General features: G+C 42.5%; 4 protein-coding genes across 5 annotated transcripts; 1 reads left to right on the plus strand and 3 right to left on the minus strand.

Annotated features, from left to right (window-relative positions):
- The first annotated feature begins 4,941 nt into the window (after positions 1-4,941).
- Positions 4,942-6,444, plus strand: LOC107280329 (glutathione S-transferase T3). The gene is made up of 2 exons (XM_026024057.2): positions 4,942-5,411; positions 5,506-6,444. Exons 1-2 carry the CDS (start codon positions 4,944-4,946, stop codon positions 6,091-6,093), a joined length of 1,056 nt encoding a protein of 351 aa, XP_025879842.1. The 5' UTR covers positions 4,942-4,943; the 3' UTR covers positions 6,094-6,444.
- A 94-nt stretch (positions 6,445-6,538) lies between these two features.
- On the minus strand, positions 6,539-8,588 carry LOC107280463 (protein ANTAGONIST OF LIKE HETEROCHROMATIN PROTEIN 1-like). Its single transcript, NM_001402214.1, has 2 exons — positions 7,787-8,588; positions 6,539-7,708 (listed from the first exon to the last, which is right to left on the minus strand). Exons 1-2 carry the CDS (start codon positions 8,032-8,034, stop codon positions 6,673-6,675), a joined length of 1,284 nt encoding a protein of 427 aa, NP_001389143.1. The 5' UTR covers positions 8,035-8,588; the 3' UTR covers positions 6,539-6,672.
- LOC4333666 (BTB/POZ domain and ankyrin repeat-containing protein NPR3-like) lies at positions 8,113-14,095 on the minus strand. Of its 2 annotated transcripts, XR_010739780.1 has the most exons (5): positions 12,917-14,095; positions 11,942-12,701; positions 11,295-11,486; positions 10,536-11,173; positions 8,113-8,649 (listed from the first exon to the last, which is right to left on the minus strand). XR_010739780.1 is itself a non-coding variant. In NM_001402198.1 (4 exons), the coding sequence occupies exons 1-4, from the start codon at positions 13,454-13,456 to the stop codon at positions 10,896-10,898; spliced, it is 1,770 nt and encodes a 589-aa protein (NP_001389127.1). In that variant the 5' UTR covers positions 13,457-14,075; the 3' UTR covers positions 10,404-10,895. The 2 variants fall into 2 exon arrangements, 1 of the variants encoding a protein (NP_001389127.1); NM_001402198.1 differs by lacking the exon at positions 8,113-8,649 and having other exon boundaries at positions 10,404-11,173; positions 12,917-14,075.
- Positions 14,096-23,102: 9,007 nt separating this feature from the next.
- Positions 23,103-24,476, minus strand: LOC4333667 (fe(2+) transport protein 2-like). Its single transcript, NM_001418395.1, has 2 exons — positions 23,760-24,476; positions 23,103-23,679 (listed from the first exon to the last, which is right to left on the minus strand). The coding sequence occupies exons 1-2, from the start codon at positions 24,414-24,416 to the stop codon at positions 23,224-23,226; spliced, it is 1,113 nt and encodes a 370-aa protein (NP_001405324.1). The 5' UTR covers positions 24,417-24,476; the 3' UTR covers positions 23,103-23,223.
- Positions 24,477-24,728: the final 252 nt, after the last annotated feature.

The raw sequence follows: 24,728 nt of genomic DNA on the forward strand, positions 1-24,728 counted from the left end.
CCTAAGCATATGTACAATTATTCTGAAACAGAAAATATATAGGACGCTGAAGAAATGGTATTAGGCCAAAGGTGCAAACGTGAAAATTTAAGTCACTCCAAATTTACTGCCCTCCATTTTTATATCATGTTGATTAGTTGAAAAAAATAAAGGAAGTATTATCGTTCCCCTTGTGTGCTTTAATTTAGGATCAGATGGACAGAATCGATGTATTGGTGGGTTTTCCTTGGGTTCTCTCTCCCTCCTGCCGTCATGTTATAATGACCGTGTAGATTTCTCTCTCTCGGATAATTTGCAATAATTTTCCCTTCATGACTAGTCATGGTTACAAAACTTCGGTTAATATTTTTTGTTTGTCCTTCTCTATCAATACAAAGGCGGCAAGTTTTTGCCTTCTTAAATAATAATAATAATAATAATAATAATAATAATAATAATAATAATAATAATAATAATAATAATAATAATTTTTTTTTCTTTTAAGTCTATACATGACTTACATATTACTCCCTCTTTATGGTGCATCTGAACCATATGTACAACTTATATCCGATTAAAGCAAGTACAGGCATAGGTTGTCTCTTGCCTGGACCAACGTGGTAAGAACACAAGTTCAATAATTGGTGGATGTGACACAGTTGGACACGAGTTGTACGACCTAGTTGTCCATACACGCCATATGTATCCGGACAACTTTTAGTTAAGTACCTAGACGAGGTAGTATATGGCAACCTAGTACATGATTAACATATCATTGTACTAAGTTAGAATAGAAGGAATACATGACTATTAGGAAGAAGTTGACAAAATAGGATGGCAGTAGAAGGGGCATTAGGAAAACACTATGCCAAGACAAGATATGTCTTAATTGAGGAAAAAAAAACACATACACACAAACTTTCATGTATTACACCGTACGTGCATACCAACTAATTAATTTGTCAAAGTTTCTACTATTAGAACTGTCAAAATTTATATTTGATGTGGCTAAAATATGATTTATTTGAGATTAAGACTTTAAATATAAATATAATAATATTTAAAGTAGACTGTGTTCTTTTGGGGAGATTGGAACCCTTTCTTCCGACACGCAAAACCGAGCGGTGGATTAGCTTATGATTGGTAAAGTATTAGCTTAAAAAACTAAAAAAAACTGATTAATATGAGTTTTAAAGCAATTTCCTATAGATATACTTTTTTTAAAAAAAAATACATCATTTAATAGTTCGGGAAGCGTGCACGCGTAAAAATGGAGGAGGAGAAGTTGAGAAAGTGTAGCATAGAATGCGGTCATATGACTTTTTTTTTTTAAAAAAAATGATGATATATAATAGTTTTAAAATTTTCGATGGGATGCACATCCTTTACAGTATTGCTGATACAGTAGCGCCCACACGTCATTGTCTGCTACTGCATCAGCAGTACTGTAGACAATCCCCACTGTTTTCGATGGTGTATGCAAGTGCTCCCTTAGTTGAGAGCAAGAGAAAAATTCTCTAAACAATTGTTATATCATCTTAGTAGAGAGAGAATTTAAGTTTTCGATTCTACCATATGGGCCTTGTTTAGTTCCAAACTTTTTCTTCGAACTTTCAACTTTTCCATCACATCGTTTCAATTTTAATCAAACTTTTAATTTTAACGTGAAGTAAACACACCCATGTTCTTTGTGCGACAAAAAAAAGGGAGTAGCTATATTTATGGCGCCATATTTTTCACCAAAAAATAGTCAGCATGTATTTACATTTGTAAGTTCCAAAATTACATAGTAATTACATGTGTAAATGGGGTGTAAATTTGTATAAAGTATAGTATGCATACGTGTAAAACCTTGACCTAATAAAGACGTTAAGCTTTAATTAATCATGTTGGTAGCCGCAACGTTAGCCTGCCATAGCAATATGCACGGACAGGATCGCATTGGCACGGGACAAAGGAAATTGGATGCTTCAAAATGCCGACTGTGATGGAGGAGAAAATATGTCGACACAATTCTAACGATTCCGAAAAAAAATAGAACCGTTAATGGATAGTCAGCGGTCATATTGGAAGAAGTCAAGCCCTCGATTCCATTTTCCGCGGGCCATGTGTCGTGGACACGATCGTGCAAGTGGGCCGCAGGGCCGGCCCGTACTGATACGTGGCGTGAGCGAGCAAGGCAGAAAAAAAGGAACTTAAAAAAAAAAGAACTTAACGGCTTGTTTGGCAACTTGAGGGAAGGGGATTGGGAGTTTACACGAGGGAATTGATGGTGAGATTAAGATGGGAATTTGATTTTTCATCTCAGTCTCTTGTTTGGTAGAGGTGGTGGAAATTGATAGGGAGTTTAGTTGGAGATTAGATCATTAATGAAAACGGATGGCTGAAATTTGTTTAGGCGAAGTAAAGGAGGAATTCCCTCCCAATTACCTGCCCTTACCCAGGTATTGAAAAGGAGGGAGTTCATTCCTCAATTCTCCATCCCCATCCCACCAAAATTTCCATGTTCCCCAACCAAACAAAACAGTTAATAGCCTCATCCCTTTAAACTCCCAATCCCTCCTAGAAACTCCCTCCAACCAAACAGACTGTTATACAATTGCTTGTCCCGTCGACATATGAAAAAACCAGTAGTAGAAAGATTGGTTGACTTGCATGCGTCCCAAACACTTTCAACGAACCACATTTGAAGTCCCATCCCACACAAGTAGAGCCCATTATCAACTACTCCTTCCGTTTTTCCAAGAACGATAATATCAATTTTCTACCCCACTCATTTATCTTAAAATAAATTTATCATTAAATAATCATTAATCACTACAACAGATATAAAAACAGATATATTAGGAATATATAAAATATAGAGTAATTCATTGAGATTTTAAAAAAAATGAAAGTATTTTAGTTTTTTGGTTTCTATTGGTACTATAGGATGGATGATAAATAAATTTATTTTATAAAAAACGGATGGAGTAGAGTAGTACGGAGTACTGCCCCCTCTCAGGGCCTGTTTGGTAGAGCTCTAACTCTTAAATTTAGCTCTAGGCATTGGATCTGGAGTGAAGTTGTGGAACAGTCTAAACCCAGCTCCACCTATCTAGTTTATTTTGTGATAGTGCTCCATCCAGCTTCGTTCTTATTTTAGGTGGAGCTGAAACTATTTTATTAGGAAGCTATAGCTGTGCCAGAGAAACCTCAGTAATGATGCAACTAGTACTAGTAATTAGCATGTGATGCCCAACGACTGCAGCGGCGAGGATGATGATGCTAGTCCGTGCAAAGTGCTCGTGTGAAACGGACATGGAACCAACCACAATCAAACAGCCAGCCAGATGGAGATTGGGGAGTATCTAATGCCCTGGCTGGTACTTGGCTGTACATATACTCCTGATTGGAGAGTACAACGTATCACGCACAGCATTAGGGCATCTCCAACAGAGGGCCAAATAGGTTCCTAAAAATTATTTTTTGGGATTTTGGTTAAAACTAGGCCTCCAACAGACTGTCAATCACGGTCCTAAAATTTACCCCCTCCTAAAATCGGTGCCAATCTCATCAGAATTTGGGAAGCGGTACGCCCTCCCAATCCCACCAATCGCGCCAATTTTTTTTACTGTCCGCGCCATTTTTTTTCCGCCCGCCTCCTTTTCCTTCCCGCTCCTTCCTCGCGTCGTTTCCTTTCTCGCGAGAAACAGCGCTCACGCCGCCAGGCTAGGGTTTTGGGAGCTCCTCGCGCTAGCTCCGTCCCGAGCGCCGTCGGCTGCCTATCCAGGTCACCGCCGGCCGGCCGTCCAGGGCTTCGCCGGCCGTCCGTCCAGGGTTCCGCCGGCCGCCCGTCGGGGGACTACCGGCCTGCCAGCCGTCCATCCAGGGGCAGCGTCGCCGGCCGCCCGTCCAAGGCACCACCACCTCGCTGTCGACCGTCCATCCAGGTTGCCCCAACGACAACGTGTGCTGTTACTGATTCACTTCGAGGTATTTTCAGAGAAACAACTTTATTCTTTTCAAGCTTGAAGTTCCTGTACTGATTTCCCCACACCGGCAATCCCCCACACAGCCATCTAGTTCATAGAGATATCTCCCAATTTTTTGATGGAGATGCAAAGCTCCTCCCTTAAATTGTTTCCCAAATCACTGCCACATACCTCAGTTGCAGCACTTATCTTCTGAATAATGCAATCAAAAACTGTTGTCCTGTCCTCTTCAAATGATTTCCAATGGATCAGGCATCGGTAGATGAGGTATGCGGCAATAGGCCTTGCAATAGAGAAACCCATATCTTCAGATATGCACTTGATCAACAACTCATGGATATTCAGAAAAATATAGAAAAAAATGTTGAGGCACAACACCTGAACGAATTGTGATACTGCTTCAAAAGAAGTTCAGAATTACTAAGCATCATACCTGTTGCTGCTTCTCAGCTTCAGGATCATTCAGGCGTCAGTTGAGAATTGTTCTCCTAGATTGAACTTAACTTGTGTTAAATCAGGAACTCATTTTACGAATATACTGATCAAATATAATTTGAGGATTATACTAACATGGATGTCACAAAAGTTACTGGCCTATACCAATTGTTAATTCAATAGTGTTTGCTTGCGTTTGTGTTCAGTCAGATGCATTCTTCTTCAGGTTGTATAGCACCCTAAATTAACTAAACAATGAGCTTCTATATGTGCAGGGTTTTGTTTGCTTGCAGCAGTATTTGATGACCTTTTCTTAGATAATTTAAGTGTTTGATGACCTGACCAGTTAGCTGCTCATTGGCTAGATATTGCTATTAGTTTCTAGTATTTTCTGACCTTAACTTTTTAGCCTTTTGTAATGGATTCAGTGAACATATGTCTGAATTAAATTGCAGAGTCCCAAGATGCTAGTACTTCTACAAACGTATTAGTAGTACTGTTCTTATTTGATCACTAAATTAAACAAACATGTACTATTTGTAGGTCCTATTGATAATGGAAGAAGAAGGATTCTATACTAATTTGATGAATGAGGGCAACGATTCCTTAGATTGGGATAGTTTGAGTAGTATGCCTGTGGAGGATGATATGAGTAACCAGCTTGATGAGAATGGCATGAGTAGCGAGCCTGTCACGCAGCAGTTCCCAACTGCTGAGAGGACTACCGTGGCTAGACCAAATCAAAAAAGATCGAAGAATTTTAGCGAACAAGAAGATAAGATACTTGTGTCGGCGTGGTTGCATGTAAGTTTGGATCCAGTGCTAGGCACAAATCAAACTCGTGCTGCATATTGGACTAGAATATATGAGCACTTCTACAAAACGAGTAAATCCACACCAGATCGCAGCCAAAATTCACTTATGCATCGTTGGAAAACTATACAAGAGAATGTCAACAAGTTTTGTGGACATCTGAGCCAGATTGAGGGTAGAAGGCAAAGCGGGGTTAGTATACACGACAAGGTAATACATAGTTATGTAGCTTGTGTTTTTATGTTACTTTATAAATAAAAATGTGATGTTTGCTAACTACATTCACCATACTTGACTTGTGCAGATTGCTCAGGCAATTGCTGTATTTAAGGAGTTGGAAGGAAAGCCCTTTCAATTCCTTCACTGTCGGTCTCTCTTGCGGTCACAATCTAAGTGGCATGATAAGATGAAGCAAATAACATCCCAGAAACCCTGTGCCACCAACAGACAGAAGCCAAGCACAGATGGTTCAGCAAAAGCTACACCCACAAATGATGAAACTACCAATCATGTTGGTGAAGATAATGAACCTACAGAGACTGAAGAGCCAAAGAGACCGATGGGTAAGAAGAGAGCTAAAGAGCAGTTGAGGCGTGGTGAAACATGCACAGATGCTTTTGATCATTTGTGGGAGAAAAAAAAAGAAGCTGATGCAGAGAAGAAGAAGGAGAGAGATGAGAGGCACCAAAAGTCATATGAACTAGATAAGCAGAGGCTTGAGTTAGATAAAAAAAAGGTCGCGAATGAGACGGATGAGATACAGTTGAAGAGGATGTTAGAAGAAGAGAGAATTATGACAATGGACATTTCTTCCAAGCCTCTCTCACAGCAGCAGTTCTACAAGAGTGTACAAGATGAGATCATCGCTCGTCGCATGAACAGTTCCGGTTGATAGGTTTGTGTTTCATAACAGTTTACATTCAGTTGAGTGCCTGTGTTCATGCATATACTTGTTCTTGTGTCCATCTTGTTGAAATGCTGCCTTTGCACAGCTGCACTACACCATCTGATTCTTAAATATGTTGCATGATCCACTACACCGTCTGGCAATTGTGTCTATTTTGTGTCTCTAAATTAGGTGGGTTTACTAAGTCTATGCAATGCAAACTATTTAAATTCAGAATTGTCTATTCAGTACTTGGGTAATTCCCTCATCCTGCTGTCAGTAATGCTTCTGTCTTTGTTGCTGTTGACAGAGTCAGAAGCCTCATATATTTTGAAATTTGTACTAATGATCGGTCATCTTGCTGACAAGCTGATGCATATCTTGCAAATTATATATAAGCTGAACTGTACCTATGACTAGGTTGACAAGTTAAAGGAAGTGCACTTTTATTAATTCTCCTGTACTATTCTTAAACCGAACAGTACACCATTTATTCAATTCATGAAAAACAAATTAAGATGATTTGGCAAATCCTCACATATGTATATTATTTATTACATGGAATTCAAACATATAAATAAAACCTCAATATTTATCCGGATAATGTTGCCACAAGTGCTCCACTAGGTCTTCACGTAGCTGATAGTGAGTTTCGTCGTCCCTTATTTTTTTGTGCATTTGGATAAAATCATCAAGATCAGGTATTTCATCGTGGGACACTCTGACATTTTCTCCTCCCTCTGGGAACCGTTCTTCCCAATCAACTTCTCCCTCATCTTCAATAATCATGTTATGCATGATAACACAAGCTTTCATGATGTATCCCAGAGTCTTTTCATCCCAATGTCGAGCTGGCCCTCGAACAATGGCAAATCGAGCTTGCAGAACCCCAAAAGCTCGTTCGACGTCCTTCCTTACTGCTTCCTGTGCTTTGGCAAAATATTTCCTCTTGTTGCCATGTGGTTCTGGTATGGTCTTCACAAATGTGGCCCAAGAAGGATATATGCCATCAGCAAGATAATATCCCATCATATAATCGTGTCTATTTATACTATAGTTCACTTCAGGAGCCTTGCCTTCAGCTAGCTTTGCAAATAGCGGGGATCGATGAAGTACATTGATATCGTTATGAGACCCAGGCATACCAAAAAAAGCGTGCCAAATCCAGAGATCCTTTGAAGCAACGGCTTCTAAAATTATTGTAGGCTCGTGCACGTGCCCTTGGTACATACCGTGCAATTCTGTAGGGCAGTTCTTCCACTTCCAATGCATGCAATCTATGGAGCCTAACATACCGGGGAAACCTCTGTCCTCCCCAAGTTCAAGTAATCGAGTTGTATCGTTCTCATTGGGTGATCTTAAGTATTCATGTTCAAAAACTTGTACAACTGCTTTCACAAACCTTCTCAGGCTCTCTATAGCGGTACTTTCTGCAATACCGAGATATTCATCCAAAGCATCTGCTGCTATACCATAAGCCAACTGACGCATTGCTGCAGTGACCTTTTGATGACAACTGAACCCAATTAAACCAGCTGCATTTCTCTTCTGCACAAAATAGTCATCGTGATCCTCTACTGCATTCATTATGCGAAGAAACAGAGGCCTGCTCATTCTATTCCTGCGAATCATAACTAATGAGACATGCATATCTATGCATATAACAAAAATAAATTATATAAAATTTACTTATACAAACCTGCGCCTGAATAAAACTGGGCCATAGGTAGGATTATCAGAAAAGTAGTCTTGGTATAATCTCAAGTGCCGTGCTTCTCTGTTGCGATCAATCACTTCATGTCCCATGACTGACCCACCATGTCTTGGTGCATTGACAGAGTGCCAATAGCTATGGACGATTTGTGCCGTGGCAAAAAAAAAATCATCGTCATCGTCAGACGATGATTCATCCACGAGCTGTTGAAACGAGGAGCGAGGTCGACTCATCTTGGATCAAATCAACTGCCAAACCATTATTCATCACAATAAATTAAGTTTTTCCCCTTGCGACGTTGTCAGATCAAATTAAAAAAAATGTGATTGGCCTTCCGTTTTTCCAAATATTTATTCATCATATCAAATTAAGTTTTTTTTTCCATCAAGACATTGTCAGATCAGAAACATAAAAAAAGGAAATAGAACAAAGTAAAAAACATGGTTGCTAGCAAAATTTTGCTACTCACGCACTGCACAAGAGCTTGTGCCTGTCACCAATCGTTGCTGCTTGCTGCAGTTGCCTGATTAAGTGAGGTGCTAACGTCGCCGGCCCTGACAGAGGAAGAGCTCTGATTGAGTGAAGTGCTAACACCGCCGGCGCTGACAGAGGAAGAGCTCTATGTGCGTCTATAGCACTGTGTCCTTCGATCAATTTCGTATATCGCTGCGTCTGATATATAACCTCGCCAACGGTATCAGTTGCGATCTCGCGCGCGACTAGGATGAGCAGCCATCTCCTTCCGTCCGCGTGCGTCGCGTCGACCATGCCCATTCCCCTCCGCATCCGCACGCCGCGATCTCCTCCTCGCCTCTCACGCGCGACGCGATCTCCCCCTCCGCTCTCGCCTGTGATTTTAACGAGCAGGTAGAAAATTAGTTGGGAAGGGCCCACTAATGATGATGTGGAAAAATTTTAAAATTTTGGGAACCAAATTTTAGTCATCTCTTGGAGAAGAGGGTGTATTTTAGGCTAAATATGTTTTTGGCTGTCCCCAATACAGGATTTTTGGGAGTTTAATTTTAGTCATCTATTGGAGATGCTCTTACAGAATGAAACTATTCCCTCCGTCCAAAAAAACAGAAAAAAAAAGACAAACCTTGAGTTTTCGTGTCTAACGTTTGATCGTCCGTCTTATTTAAAAGAAATTATAAAAAAATTAAAAAGATAAGTCACACATAAAGTATTAATCATGTTTTATCATGTAACAACAATAAAAATACTAATTATAAAAAAATTTCATATAAAACAAACAGTCAAACATTGGACATGGAAACCCAAAGTTTGTCTTCTTTTTTTTAACGGAAGGTTAGCAATTATGCCATGTCGCCATCTCATCAATCCTGTGCCATCCATCTGTATCTTCTCCTTGATGATTGAACCATGTCAGCATGCAGCTACAGTAATCTAGGACGGATGATGATGCTATCTGCGCAGTGTTTAGGCGAATCTACTAATCCATTGGATTCAGGCCAACCCGAGTACTTTGCCCTGCAGAGCTGCACGAGTGCTGTGGGGACAGGGAAGAATAGCTCACATGCATGGATGAAAAGAGATGCACTGTAGTTTCTAGTATCACAGATCAAGCATGTGACACCAATCATTTGAGGAGATGAGACCCGAAAGGAAACCGTTTAACTAGTTTAGTTTTGATAACACAGCTTACAATGGACAGTTTTTTTGTTCCGAAAACATTTTGTAGTTTCTCTAGTGCAAATGTACTCTATTGTATCTTCAAATTAGCAAGGACACATTTTCACAATCTATACAATAGTGATGGTGGTGGTTCTGCCACCATCACTACTACTTTTACAATTTTACAAAATTAGTCTCTAAAACTTTCCTATATTATGCAATAGTCTAATATTTGTTTGAATCAAGTGGATACCATATATATATTAATTTACCTATATATATATATATTAAAAAAGTAATACTAACATATTTGATTAAAAAATATTCTATCTATGACATATTATTATACATTTTCTTTTACTCACAGCAAAACATACGCATTTTGCTAGTCCAGTAAGAAGAGCAAACTAGTAAAACCACCTTAATTATTAACCTGACAGACTTCTTTGCAATGCAAATGTCTAGTGTTTTGCTTTGTCCCACTAGCAAACATTTTATTATATAAATGCATAAAATCGATTCATTGATTATCGTATTAATCTGATTCTGAATTTGGTTCAGTTTAAAGGGAAGAATATCAGTGCCCAAATCAACAGTTTAACACTCACATTCTTACTACTCCAGTTTTCCTTGCAATAGACTAGGGCCACATCCCTGATCCCTCCATAGTACTACCTCCGTCCCAAAAGTTCTCCATATTACAATTGTCATTTGTATAGCTAGAGCCTAGAAGTAGCTAGTATATATTTTAAGAACAGAGGAAGTAGAAAAGAAAGGAACTAAATATACGGTTATATATATAGTAATGCTAAAGTTACCGCATAAACATTTTCAGACATAGCGGAAGTCAATTCGTACCAAAAATGATACTCTACCAGCACTGAACTGAGGGTGTGTTTAGTTCCTGAAAAAATTTGGAAGTTTGGGGAAAGTTGAGAGTTTGGAAAAAAAATTAAAAGTTTATATGTGTAGGAAAGTTTTTTATGTGATATGATGTGATAGAAAGTTGGAAGTTTAGGGTAGTTGAGGGTGAAGTAAACACGGCCTGATTGGTTAAAACATACAAGAGGGCTACAATCATTGTGAAAGTGAAACTGACCATTGCCAACTTCTTAGCATAATAAAAGCCAATGCCGTACGTCATGTCAGATCACAGCCACTACAAGTAATCACACTACAGTCGTACTGGTAGTAGATATGCTCGCTGCTTTTCTTGGATAAATAGTTGGAATTCCATTGCACCCCTACTTGTCAAAGCAACCTCCCTACTTTCCTTCTCCACCTTTCCTGAAGTTGAGCATGCTGAACAGATTGGACTTAACTACTGATATTACCAATGATAATTAACTTCCACTTTCTAAGGCCCTGTTTACCCCTTTATATCAAGTATATCAAGCATTGGTGGTGAAGATGATGATGTTTCAGAAGCTACACTGCAGATTAGACTTAACTGCTGATATTACCGTGATAGCTTCCCTTTCTTGTTGCCAGGTCTTAACTTTGTCTCATACCTTGGTGATGAAGACGCAGATGTTGAGGAAGATATTGCAGCGCCGGCTGCCTTATCTTTGGTAAAGGCCTTCCGTACATCCTCTCTGAGTTCAGAAAAGCGCATCCTCTTGGTTTGCTGGTCCTCTGCTGTGCCACTTTCAAGCAAGATCAAATCGGTGGATTCTTCATTCAGGAACTTGTCGAGAACTTCTGAACAATGTGGGAAGTATCGTCGTCCGAGTTCAACTGGAACATACAGGAGTTTATTTAGTAACAGCAGAGAACAGGAGTTACTCTGGAAGCTTAATCTGTCAAAATGCCGGAGAATATTAACCATATAGATGCACGATTACGAGTTAAAAATGACCTGTTTTTGTCAAAGCATCAAGGCGTTCTCGCAACCTCCTGTTTTGCATTGTGGGGGTCTCATTTAGGTCAACCTCCTTAAGTTTACTGAAATTAGCAGATGTGAGACCAGCAAACTCTTGAGTTGAGTCAGCTTGTGCTATGCGCATCACAAGTTTGGCTTCCGAAGGGAAAAATATTCTTGCAAAGGCAACTGCATAGACACAGAAATATACTTCAGGAATGATTTTCAGAATTGTGTATTCTAGTCTCTAGCTGGAAAGGCGAAAAAACTACAACATTGTAATCCCAACTGATACTGAATTAGGTTCCTTCTTTTCTGCTGCATTTCATATTAAGTTAGTGAATCATATTGCTATCACAAAAAAAGAAAGAAAGGAAACAAATCATTCAGTAGTCTTTGATGTAGATAATATATGCATATTAGTACCGATAGAACTTATGCCCACTGAGGTTAATGAGAATACAGCAACAAATTAAGCTCATCAGAACATATGCTTGCAAATTGAAGACAAGGAAAAAGCACTAATTTCTCAAAACACATTCCAGGATATAATCAATGAATGGTAAAAGATGGAAAGAAAAACTATTAGTTGTTGCAAACAAGCGTAGCTTCAAAATGACAAACCAAGATAAACATATGCTGACCTCTATTCTCCAAGTTTAGTAGCCTCATGTGAAAATTATCAACCAGCAGAGGTGTAGCAATTGACTCCTCTGCAGACATCTGGTCCTCCAAAATTTGTGGTCTCCTCTTTATTTCTTGCTGTAAGACGCCAATGCACAAGTAAGCCTTGCTTCTCTCCTTGCATTTTTCTGATTTCTCGTTGCGGTCTTTCTCCCTTGTTAATCTCTTGCAGATGGTAAGAGCATCACGTCCATCCTGTGTCCTTTCCAGAACAGAGGCCCCCTTTTCTATAAGCGAAACAATGATATCCGGTTCTCGCCTCATGCAAGCCATGTGGAGCGGCGTGTATCCACTTGAGTTCTTCAGGTTCACATTTGCAGATTCCAGTTTCAGCAATTCTGCTAACACTTTTGGCTCACAGTAGGCCGCAGCGTAGTGTATGGCGAATGCATCATCCAAGGTGACCGGGGACTCCTTCAGAAGCATGCCAACAAGATCGACATCATCGGAATCCAAGGCCTTGTGGATGTTTCTGACCCTCTTCTCATGCTCAGGGTCAAGAATGCCACTGTGTGGTTCATCAGGCACGCGAAACTCCTTCAGCTTGGCGTACAGATCATCCGGAAGCCGCTTCTCGAGGTAACGATTGTCCAGGTTCGAGTTGGCAACCCTCTGGATACATTGATTTAGCAGCTCTGGAAGATGGCAGGTGGAGGCAACCACAAGAATTGGCAGTATGTCCTCAGCCAAAGCTTTGTTCACAAAATCAGATAATCGGCGCTGCGACATAAGAACCCCATAGTTAGGACTTAGAGGAGTCCTATTTTTGTCTGTAATTATTCAGCTACTTATTCAACACAAAATGATGAATTGTTTGCAAACACATGCTAATTTGTAGGAAATTTACAACACCATCCAGCAATAAAAATTTTCTGAAACTGAAGTTGCTAGTGAATCATGAGTGCAGAGAACACGTTTGGGTAACAGTTGATTACCTGGAAGAGGGAGACGAGCTCGGAGATCTGGAAGCCGGAGGCGGCGTACGTGGACTCGACGACGAAGTCGATCGCCGGGCGGCACGCGTCGTGGCTGCAGCCGTCGTCCAGGCAGGCGGCGGCCTCGGGGGGCGCCGACCTGAGGCGGCCGGTGTACAGGTAGCTGAGAACGGCGACGAGGGCGTCTCGGCCGATGTGGCGCCCGCCGGGGACCAGCCCGTCGAGGTCCAGCTGCGGCTTGTCGCCGGCGGTGGCGGGGGCGGGGGCGGGGGCGGAGGAGAAGTGGTCGTAGAAGAAGCGGCTCCTGGCGGCGAGGATGCAGCGGTGGACGCCCACGACGGCGCCGCCGCCGGGGTCGCCGCCTCCGGAGGCGAGGACGATCTCGGCGTCGGCGCAGTTGAGAAAGGCGGGGTCGAGGAGGTTCTCGAGGTTCCTGCTGAGGCGGCCGAGGCTGACGGCGTCGATGTCGCCCGGAGCCGGCTGCGGCGGCGGAGGGGACGGCGGCGACGAGGAGGAGAAGCTTATGGTGGACGTCTCCATGGCGAGGAGAGTCTAGAAGGTTCTAGATGCTAGCTAGAAGCTCACTTCTCCCCTCATAATTCTCGCGGTGGTGCACGCGAGAATCCAAACTCCGGTAGGCTCTCCCGATCGAATCCTTTCGCACGACGAGATTCCCCCCACCCAAAATCAAAACGAATCAAAGCCTCGAAAATTTTCTAAACTCCCCGAAACAAAACAAGAACCGCCAAATTAAGCATAAATAAACTTCCCCCCAGAATCCAACAAGAAAGGGTTCAAAGGTTCGCAAAAAAGACCAAACCCAAGAACGGGAAATTCTCCCAGAAAAAGAAAAGAGGTATAAAAAAAAAACACACACACACACACACTCACTCTCAAAAGCAGCCAAGCAGGCGACCTCCAAGGCAAGCACAGCAAATCGAGCAAAGCAGAGCAGCGCCGCGGGTCATAACCCCACCACACGACACAAGAACCCTACGCGGATCCGGGAGCAGCGAAGTGGGAGCAAAACGAGACGGAAAAAAAGGGAAAAAAACAGCAACAGCAAACGCTGCCTACATCCGCCGCCGGCGCTGCTCTTATCCGGAAATTTCGCGCGTGTATTTTTCTCTCGCTACTCCTCTGCAGCTCTGCTGCCTCCGTGGTCTACTATACGCGGATGGGAAAGAAACAAGAACGTGGGGGGTGGTGAGGTGTGGTGATGCGAGGCCGTGACGGGGCAACCCACGTCACGGGGGTGACGTCGTCGGCGGAAGAGTCGTCGTCTCTTCTGCGAGGAATACTCTCTCTCTCTCCTCTTCTGCGCGCTGGGGATTGCTGCCGACTCGATCGATGACTGGCTGCTGGTGTGGTGTGTGGCGTGTGGGGCCCACGTGTCAGTGAGGTGGTGTAGTGGTACAGTGGTGTGGTCGCATGCCTCCGCGGCGGCCGGATCGGAGGAGGAGGTGGGAGGCGACGACCTTGACTTGACTTTGGGAGGGGTGAGCTGTCGTGGGGGAGAATTTACTGGGTGAAAGACTATACTCCCCTCCAGTACGAAAGGAAGCGAAAACCGAATGAATTAGGAATAGTACCCAGTACAACATGATTAGGCACTTGAGTATGGCTTAAAGTACATTATAGTTACGTTATTCTATTTTTTTTTGCAACACGTGGTTTTAATTTTATAGAATTTGTAGGACTACTACTTGATCTTTACTCACTCGTCCCCGAAATAAAAGATAACTTTTAAAGATAAATCTAAAGAAATACTTGTGTAGATTAATCTCAAAAGGTCAGTTTTTCATAGAACGAAGGGTGCAATTTATAAAAAAAAATATATTTTTCTATGATTAAAAAATTAATATTGCCTGTAAGTACTTTGAAGCATGAACATAACAAATATAGTACTCCTCCGCCCAAAAATATAAGAAGTTGGACACGGTTATTAAGAAAGTAGGTAGAAATGAGTGGTGGAGGGTTGTAATTGGATGTGTAGTGGAGGTAGGTGGAAAAAGTGAATGGTGGAGGGTTGTGATTGGTTGGGAAGAGAATATTGGTAGAGAAGTTGTTTTTCTTGGGATCAATATCAGCAATGTAGTTCATCCAACGATAAACCAAATTCCAACTATAGAACTATGACACAATCAAACCCGAATGAACAAAATGTTGAATTGAATCGTACCAGTCTATACTGGGGTTTATTACTCATTTTTGTACTTGCTGTATTATTTTCCAATTACTTCTTCAATTGAGAGAAAGAAAGAGAATAGTAAGAATTCTCTTATCCCCATTTGGAAGGATACCATCCTTATAACTATCCATGACTGTTTTTGTCTCTAGCGTGACCACTTGATAAAATGTGGAGGAAAGTAGGGGAAATAGCCGATACTACTAGAAGAATTCCTCTTTGGCTGATAGGTACGGTATTATTATATTTTAGGACAAATCTTAAGAGCTAAAAGTTGTTATATTTTGAGACGGATGGAGTATGGTTTTATTCACTAAATGTACTTATATGTTATACTATGTTAGTATAATGTACAAGTAGTGATGGACATCTTTCGAGTTAGACTTGCTAAAATCAAAACATTTTTTCCCCACATGAACGGATGGAGCATACTCCATGGTTTGGCTTGTTGCATGTATCATCTCCTAATCCTAAAGTGACAAGGCTCAAACGTGCGCCACAAGATGTGAACAGTTAGGCACGCGGAGCAACTGTATTACTGTACTACAGTACCCAATTTCATGCCTCTCATAAAGAAGTTCTAGATGGAGTAGAATCTAATCCCAAAAAATGTTGTACGTACTACTACATGAAAAAGGGATATTATCGGACGAAACACGGGTTAAAACGAACATACTTTTGATGAGCATTTATACGCCGGCTTTAAGCCTTTAACTTAACACCAATACTCCTACCTCTCTGCGTGGGGGGGGGGGGAGGGGGGGGGGTTCACACACTTTCCCATCCTATCCATATCTCGAGCCTAACACTAACAGAGCGACAACCCGTGCAAGGCTTAAGGCTTAGGCTCAGACAGAGCCGTATCAATAAGCACAAAGTAATCGAATCGGTGGTGTTTGGATCCATGGACTTAACTTTACTCCCTGTATTTAGACACTTATTTAGAGTATTAAATATAGACTACTCACAAATTTAATTATATAAATGAAAGCTAATTTACGAGATAAATTTTTTAAGCCTAATTAATCCATAATTAGAGAATGTTTACTGTAGCCTCACATAGGCTAATTATAAATTAATTAGGCTCAATAGATTCGTCTAACGAATTAGTTTAAGATTATGGATATGTTTTATTAATAGTCTACGTTTAATATTTATAATTAGTGTCCAAATATCTAATGTGATAATGTGATAGTGACTTATTAAGTTTTAGTCCCGTCATCTCACGTAGCCACCCATCCATCACGATTAACTGAAGAGAGAGAGTCGCTGGTGGAGTGCGGACCACCATCCCGATTCGAGCCAAGATTGCCGAGTGCCGACATCATCCGATCCTCCTCAATCGCCGCCTCGGCGCCGTGGTGCGCACGTTGCACGTGGTCCGTCCGGTGGCCTCGCTCTCACCTCACCTCACCTCACGTGCGAGCCCAAAAAAACAACAAAAAGAAACAATCGTTTCGAGCGAAAGCGACACGACAGGACAGAACACAACAACACTCGCCACAGCGCGCGGGGAGGGTGAGCGGTGAGCGAGCGCAGGGATGAGTGGAGTACAGCGAGCGAATATCTGAATGAAATGAGAATTTCTCGGTGCACTTTGGCTTTGGGAATGGGACGACGAAATGCGTGGCAGCTTGGGGGAGCATGCCTCTACTTCTCTCCGACGACGACGCATCAACGGCCCAGATTTGTCCCAGCTTCGCGGTTCGCGTGCGCGATATCCTTGTCGAGTTTGTCCTTCCCTCATTGCTGGAGGGTAGGAGGATGGCCGGAAATGGATGACCTTCGCCGATCCCAACGTCTTGCGGCGCCGTCTTTGGCTGGGCCGCGTTTAGTTCGTGAGCCAATTTTTTTTAAGTATATAGATACGCATTTAAAGTATTAAATGTAGACTAATAATAAAATAAATTACAGATTCCGCCTGTAAACTGCGAGACGAATTTATTAAGCCTAATCAATCCGTCATTAATAAATGTTTACTATAGCATCATATTGTCAAATCATGGCGTAATTAGGCTCAAAAGATTCGTCTCATAGTTTACATGCAAACTGTGTAATTGTTTTTTTCGTCCATATTTAATGCTCCATACATGTGTCCGAATATTTGATGTTACGGAATTTTTGAAAATTTGAAGGGAACCAACACTGCCTTGGTCTGTTTTGATACTTTGATGGGTCTCCCTGGCCTCCTGGGATGTGATGGGCCGCACTAAAAAAGCCCAATAGCCTTAGCCAAACTTTGTGTTACACCATGCGTGCAACGCAGTGTGGGGGTAGCGCAGCCCAAAATAATCTGTTGAGCTGGACATGGCACAGGTAGCACTATACTTTCTCCGTCCCATAAAAACTAACATAGTACTAGAATATTTTATATCATTTGTTTTTTTCGAAACGAGAGGAGTACATGTTTCTCTATACAACAGAACCTTCTAGCCGCCAAGCAAGGGATTACATTTCAAGATTGAAACGAGCACATCCTATTGATACGAATATGCATAGAGTATGTAAGTAATGATAGGGAGAGAAAAAATGGCACGTGTAACCGTACAAGTGCCAACTACGTACAACTTACAACTGTACAACTCTACAACGAGCGAATTTTCATTTGGAGATCAACGTATACTGCCTCAAGTGGTTTTACAGTACTAGCTATACTAGAAATTATTTTAAACTTTTGAGGGGACATCCCCTCATTATTTATATGTCATCCAAATGGTTGTAAAGAAATTTGAAAAAAACAAGATAGATTAATATGTGATAAATCACTCAGAAAACATGCAAAGTTAAATTTAACTTCTATAAGTTGCAATGGAAAAAGGATTTGCTAGAAAATTTTTATAAGTTTTTTTTTGGCCTCCAAAACTTTTAGATTTGTGACCATCGGATTGTCTCGAGGTTTGTGCATAAAGGAAAAAAAATGTGAGAAATAAATTTTCACACATGTTATGAGTAAGATCTCAATGCTAGCTAACCAAATCATAGTTGACTACAAGTTTTATATAAGCTATATCGTAGTTACGATGTAGTTACAATATAATTATGGTGCAATTATAATACAGTCGCAATGTAGTTGTATTGTAATTACACTTCAATTATACTGTAGCTACATCTAAAAATTTTTGACTCAAAAAACTTGCGACAGTTTTTTAGATGCTAAAAAAACAAATTTAATTGCGAATATATGTTAACTAGTCATAGTCATAGTTTTATTTGTTTTTTCGTTATAACTAGTTGAAGTTGACTTTTAACTTGCAGTTGAGTGTTTTATTACAGTATTAATCTAACTGAATTTTTTTCATAACCATTTATACGACAATGTAATGAAGTAATGAACCCACTCCCATGAAGGTCATCAGGCTAGTACAATATATATGCCGCCACGCCAGTATACATACTGTTAGAAAACGATAGGCGAACAAACGATAAAGAACAATAGATCAATCACAAAAGACACGAGATTTAACGTGGAAAACCCTTCCAAAACAGGAGAGAAAAAACCACGGGCACCAGCCAACAAAATATCTTCACTATATCTGAGGTGAGGTTACATCACTGCACGGCGGCTTACAAGAGGTATATATATAGTGGAACCCTAAAAGGGATGATTTGCTCCGCTACGGCAGAAGCTGGCCTTTATTAAGTGCAAATGAATTTGGATCACAACTCAACAAACTCCACCTTGAGACAAATTCCTTCTTGTAGCATGAATCAATCCTTCACCCTGAACACAACAAAGACAAAAAAAACACTTTCGGCGCCAAATAGCCTCTCGGGCTAAACCACTATACCAACTAAGCTTGAGCAAAGCTCAAACTTAGCAACAGGAATAGGCTTTGTCATCATATCAGCAGGATTATCATGAATACTTATCTTGCATACCTTTAGCTTACCTTGCGCGACTATATCGCGAACATAATGGTACTTGATATCAATGTGCTTTGTCCTCTCATGAAACATCTGATCTTTGGTGAGGCATATAGCACTTTGACTGTCACAAAACAAGTTAATGCAAGAATCAACTCCACAAAGCTCAGCAAACAATCCTTTCAGCCAAACTGATTCTTTACATGCTTCAGCAATAGCCATGTATTCTGCTTCAGTGGTAGACTGGGCAACAACAGGCTGCAATGTTGCCTTCCAACTCACAGCACAACTACCAATGGTAAACACATAACCTGTGAGTGACCTTCTCTTATCCAAATCTGCAGCAAAATCAGAATCCACATATCCAACAAGCCCCTTATCAATCCTGCCAAACTTCAAGCAAGCATCAGCTGTGCCTCTGAGGTACCTGAAAATCCACTGAACAGCTTTCCAGTGTTCTTTACCAGGATTAGCCATGTATCTACTAACCAAACTCATAGCATGAGATAAATCTGGCCAGGAGCAAACCATGGCATACATCAAAGAACCAACAGCACTAGAATATGGAACTCTAGACATGTATTCTACATCCTCATCAGTACTAGCGCATTGTAAAGCTGATAATTTAAAATGAGGTGCAATAGGAGTGCTAACAGGCTTTGCATCATGCATGTTAAAACGCTGAAGAACCTTCTTAATGTAGCTTTGCTGACTAAGAAATAACAAACCAGAATTTCTGTCTCTAGTGATTTCCATACCTAGAATTTTCTTAGCAGCACCAAGATCCTTCATATCAAACTCACTACTCAACTGTTTCTTCAATGTAGTGATTTGTTCCTTGCTCTTGGCAGCAATCAGCATATCATCAACATATAACAGCAAGTATATAGGTGATCCATTAACAAATTTAATATACACACAGCTATCAAATTCAGACCTCTTAAAGCCATGTGACAACATAAATGAATCAAACCTTTTATACCATTGACGAGGAGACTGTTTCAAACCATACAAAGATCTTTTCAACTTGCAAACATAATCCTCCTTACCAGGTACTATGAACCCTTCTGGCTGGTCCATGTATATCTCCTCCTCAAGCTCTCCATGTAAAAATGTTGTCTTCACATCTAACTGCTCAAGCTCAAGATCATGCATAGTAACAATACTGAAGAATGTGCGAATTGAACTATGCTTTACAACTGGAGAGAACACATCATTATAATCAACACCAGCAATTTGACTGAAACCTTTTGCTACTAACCTTACCTTAAACCTCGGAGGCTCGCTAGGAGATAAACCCTCCTTTCTCTTGAAGATCCATTTACAACGAACAGGCTTCTTCTGTTTTGGCAAGTGCACAAGCTCCCATGTGCCATTCTTCTCAAGAGATTGCATCTCCTCCTGTATAGCTGAGATCCACTTCTCACGGTCTCCAGAAACAACAGCTTCAGTGTATGTGGCTGGCTCAAGAGTATTCTCCACCTGTTCAGCATAACTAAAAGCATAATAAACCATATCACATTCCTCAATAAGACGGACTGGAGCACCACAACTCCTCTTTGTTCTGCGATGGGCAATAGGTTCATCTTGTGGCTGCAAAACAGAAGGTGAGTGCTGAACAGTATCATTAACATCATTACCAACAATTTCAGTTTCCTGATCATCCACGTGCTCCACCTGCACGCTAACATATTGCTGCTCCTCATCTGAACCACCTGGTATGACATCTGTGGGCAAGCTGTCATTAAACATAACAAATTCATTGAAAATAACATTCCTGCTCATGAAGGTCTTGTTAGTTTCAGGATTCCATAACTTATATCCTTTTACTCCTGAACCATAACCAAGAAATAGACACTTAATAGCTCTAGGCTCTAATTTTCCATTATCAACATGAGCATAAGCAGTGCATCCAAAAACTCTCAACTGTGAATAATCAGCAGGCATACCAGACCATATCTCAATGGGAGTTTTCTTATTAAGTGGGATAGAAGGCGACCTGTTGATCAAGTAGCAGGCGGTGTTAGCAGCCTCTGCCCAAAAACGCTTGTTCATGCGAGCGTTGGACAGCATGCAACGAGCCTTGGAGATGATGGTTCTGTTCATGCGCTCAGCTACACCATTCTGCTGTGGAGTGTACGGGATGGTGTGGTGCCTAACGATGCCTTCCTTCCTGCAGTAATCATCAAAAGCATCTGAACAAAATTCACCACCATTGTCAGTGCAAAGTACTTTTACCTCCTTTTCAGTTTGCCTTTCAATCATAACTTTCCGCTCCTTAAAAGCAGCAAATGTATCATCTTTATGTTTCAGGAAATAAGGCCACTCTTTTCTAGAGTAATCATCAATAATGGTAAGCATATAACGAGCACCACCAAGAGAGGGCTTACGAGAAGGTCCCCACAAATCAGCATGTACATAATCAAGTATACCTTTGGTGCGATGAACTGAGGTATTGAATTTTACCCTCTTGTGCTTACCAAAAACACAGTGCTCACAGAACTTCATGTTACCCTGAGTGCAGCCATCCAGCAGGTTCCTTTTCATCAATTCTGCCATACCAAGTTCACTCATATGTCCAAGACGCATGTGCCACAGGTTAGTCTTACTAGGTTCATCTTTAGTAACAGCAGCAGCGGTAACAGAACCATGTAATGTACTTCCTCTAAGGACATATAAGTTTGCAGAATTCATATCACCAATCATGTAAACAAGAGAACCTTTCGATACCTTTACAACTCCACCTGAACCGGAGTATTTGTATCCTTCTGCATCAAGTGTGCTGAGAGAGATGAGATTTCTCGCCATCCCTGGTATGTGTCTCACATCTTTCAGCGTGCGTGTCATGCCATCATGAGTCTTGATCTGAACGGAGCCAATGCCCACGATCTCACGTGGGTTATCATCTCCCATGCGCACAACATCTTCATTCTGCACAGACTTGTAAGAACTAAACCAATCTCTGTTAATGCAGATATGAAACGAACATGCAGTATCAAGTATCCATTCATCATGACTAGCAACATAACCAGCAAAAACAACAAGACAATCTCCTGAATCAGAGTTTTCAGCACTGGTAACAACAGAGGCCTTACCATCAGATTTCCTTTTCTCCTTATTCTGCAGCTTCCAACATTCTTCAATGAAGTGATTTTTCTTTTTGCAATACTTACAGAACTTTTTACCTCTGGATTTAGAACGGCCTCTACTCTGACTCTTGTCATGATCATTGCTGTCGTTGTAGGTTCTCTGCTCAGATCTGCCTCTGACCTGCAATGCTTCGCCCTTAGAGGACGACGCATAAGACTGAACCATACCTTTCATCTTCTCCCTGTTTTGGAGCGCCTCATAAACTTCCGCTAGGGTTAGTTCATCACGGCTTAAAAGTATGGTGTGACGAAAATTTGCATATGAACTAGGCAGTGAGCATAACAGTAAAAGACCTAAATCTTCATCATCAAACTGTACCTCCATCGACACTAGGTCAGCAACGATCTCCTTGAAGACCGATATGTGGTTCAACACAGAACCACTCTCATGCAACTTGTGCGAGAACAACTTCATCTTGATATGCATCTTACTGGTTAGATCTTTAGACATGCAGATCGATTCCAGTTTGAGCCAAAGTTCTGCAGCAGTCTTTTTCTGCAACACTTCTTGCAAAATATCATTAGATAGATGAAGTTGGATTAGCGACAGAGCCTTACGATCTTTCCGCTTCTCCTCAGCAGTCCACTCAGTCGTTTTCTTCTTCCCGAAGCTTTCCAGCGCCTCATCAAGATCCGAAGTTTGCGCCAGAACAGCCCGCATCTTGACTTGCCACAGCGAGAATCTCGTCTTGTAATCTAGCAGCGGTAGATCATACTTCATTGACGCCATCGCGAAACCCTAATCTGGGAACAAGCTCTGATACCACTTGTTAGGAAACGATAGGCGAACAAACGATAAAGAACAATAGATCAATCACAAAAGACACGAGATTTAACGTGGAAAACCCTCCCAAAATAGGAGAGAAAAAACCACGGGCGCTAGCCAGCAAAATATCTTCACTATATCTAAGGTGAGGTTACATCACCGCACGGCGGCTTACAAGAGGTATATATATAGTGGAACCCTAAAAGGGATGATGATCCGTACGGCAGAAGCTGGTCTTTATTAAGTGCAAATGAATTTGGATCACAACTCAACACATACGGTGTCACCTTCACCTATACTTCATGCATATCTTCGACCCTGACGCCGGTCACGGTCACGCTCACGCCCACTTGGCCATGACGGACATGCCGCCGGCGCCGAGGAGGATGGCGAGGGACGCGGCGAGCTGGAGACGGACGTTGCCCTGCAGCTTGGGCCCCATGAAATCGGCGGCGAGGAGCTCCACCAGCGCCATGTAGTGCAGCAGCCCCGCCGACGCCGCGTTGAGCAGGCCGACGACGACCAGCGCCGTCGGGCTGCTGTCGCTGTACACCCTGGTCAGCGCGAGCCCCAGCGCGATCCCGAACGGCGTCGTGGTGGAGAAGAAGAAGACCAGCGCCGACCTCGTCCTCCCGCCGTACCCCGCCTGCAGGATGCAGCCGCCGAGCCCCATCCCCTCGAACATCTGGTGGAAGCACAGCGCCGCCACCAGCGGCCGGATCGTGCACACGTTCTGCGACGCCCCCATGCCCAGCCCGATCACCACTGAGTGCACCACGATGCCCATCTCGAGAACCTGACACGCAAAGTTCGCCATGAGTGTCACTGTATGTGTGTGTGTGTCGTTCATGGCCAGCAAGTGTGCCGTGTGGTCACCTGCACAATGACGCGATTCCTGAGAAGCTGCGCCTTGGTGGTGTTACCGGCCTCGACGTCGCCGCTGCCCTGATCCGCCGCCTCCGTCGTCGACAGCGCAGCGACGTCTGCTTGCCCCAGCGCGTGAGCGTGACAGTGCCCGTGGTCGCCGTGGTGCGCGACGGCGCTGCTGGCCCGTCCCTTGCTGCCCCGCGTGTGGAACGTGAGCATGAGCGAGTCCACCATGAGCGTGAACACGGCGGCGAGCATGGCGACGAACGCCGCGAACGGGAACTCCGACCATGGCTTCCTGGGCAGGCACGGCGAGGTGAGGTCGTTGAACGAGTCCGGGAGCACGTGCATGTAGCCGGTGCCGAGGATGACGCCCGACGCGAACGCCTTCACGACGGCGAAGAGGCCGCCGTCGGGGCGGAGCGCCGGCACGGACCGGGCGAAGAGCGGCAGGCACACGCCGGCCACGCTGGCGGCGAGGATCGCCGGGATGGCGATCAGCTTCAGGCGGAGCGCCCTGGCCACGCTGTGGCATTCCCCTCCCACGGCCGCGCCTCCGCACGCCGGCGGCGGAGTTCGGTGGTCGCTGTGCGCATCAGTCGCGGCGAGGATGACGAGGAAAACGAAGGCGATCCGTACTGGTGTTTGCGAAGAAGACATCATCATCTACACAGCTCCGATGTTAAGTACTAGCTTGCTTAATTACCGCTTATAGTTGACTTGTGTGAAGATGCACATATGCTTACCAGTTTCTTTTATAGAAGTGGATCTCACAACAGTTTAACAACTTAGGGGGTGTTTGGGAACTAGAGACTAAATTTAGTCCCTCTTACAAAAGTACAAGTCTCTATAGTAGGGGAGATAATCCATTATATGCCACTGACTTTGTCGCACGTCTACGATTTGCCACTGACTTTGTCACGTTCTACAATATGCCATCGACTTTTGCTTAACTTCTACGATTTACCATTACCGTCC

This window comes from Oryza sativa, chromosome 3, assembly GCF_034140825.1.
Source record: "Oryza sativa Japonica Group chromosome 3, ASM3414082v1".
NCBI classification, from domain to species: Eukaryota; Viridiplantae; Streptophyta; class Magnoliopsida; order Poales; family Poaceae; genus Oryza; species Oryza sativa.

What these genes read in the sequence shown, in the direction of transcription:
- LOC107280463 (NM_001402214.1), bottom strand. Translation starts at nt 8,034, where the DNA reads ATGAGTCGACCTCGCTCCTCGTTTCAACAGCTCGTGGATGAATCATCG. An exon ending in CCAGTTTTATTCAGGCGCAG is followed by an intron (nt 7,709 to 7,786) that starts GTTTGTATAAGT and finishes TATGATTCGCAG; the next exon opens with GAATAGAATGAGCAGGCCTC.
- LOC107280329 (XM_026024057.2), top strand. Translation starts at nt 4,944, where the DNA reads ATGGAAGAAGAAGGATTCTATACTAATTTGATGAATGAGGGCAACGAT. An exon ending in GGGTTAGTATACACGACAAG is followed by an intron (nt 5,412 to 5,505) that starts GTAATACATAGT and finishes TGACTTGTGCAG; the next exon opens with ATTGCTCAGGCAATTGCTGT.
- LOC4333666 (NM_001402198.1), bottom strand. Translation starts at nt 13,456, where the DNA reads ATGGAGACGTCCACCATAAGCTTCTCCTCCTCGTCGCCGCCGTCCCCT. An exon ending in AGCTCGTCTCCCTCTTCCAG is followed by an intron (nt 12,702 to 12,916) that starts GTAATCAACTGT and finishes CTTATGTCGCAG; the next exon opens with CGCCGATTATCTGATTTTGT. An exon ending in ACTAAACTTGGAGAATAGAG is followed by an intron (nt 11,487 to 11,941) that starts GTCAGCATATGT and finishes GTGTCTATGCAG; the next exon opens with TTGCCTTTGCAAGAATATTT.
- LOC4333667 (NM_001418395.1), bottom strand. Translation starts at nt 24,416, where the DNA reads ATGATGATGTCTTCTTCGCAAACACCAGTACGGATCGCCTTCGTTTTC. An exon ending in GGAATCGCGTCATTGTGCAG is followed by an intron (nt 23,680 to 23,759) that starts GTGACCACACGG and finishes TTTGCGTGTCAG; the next exon opens with GTTCTCGAGATGGGCATCGT.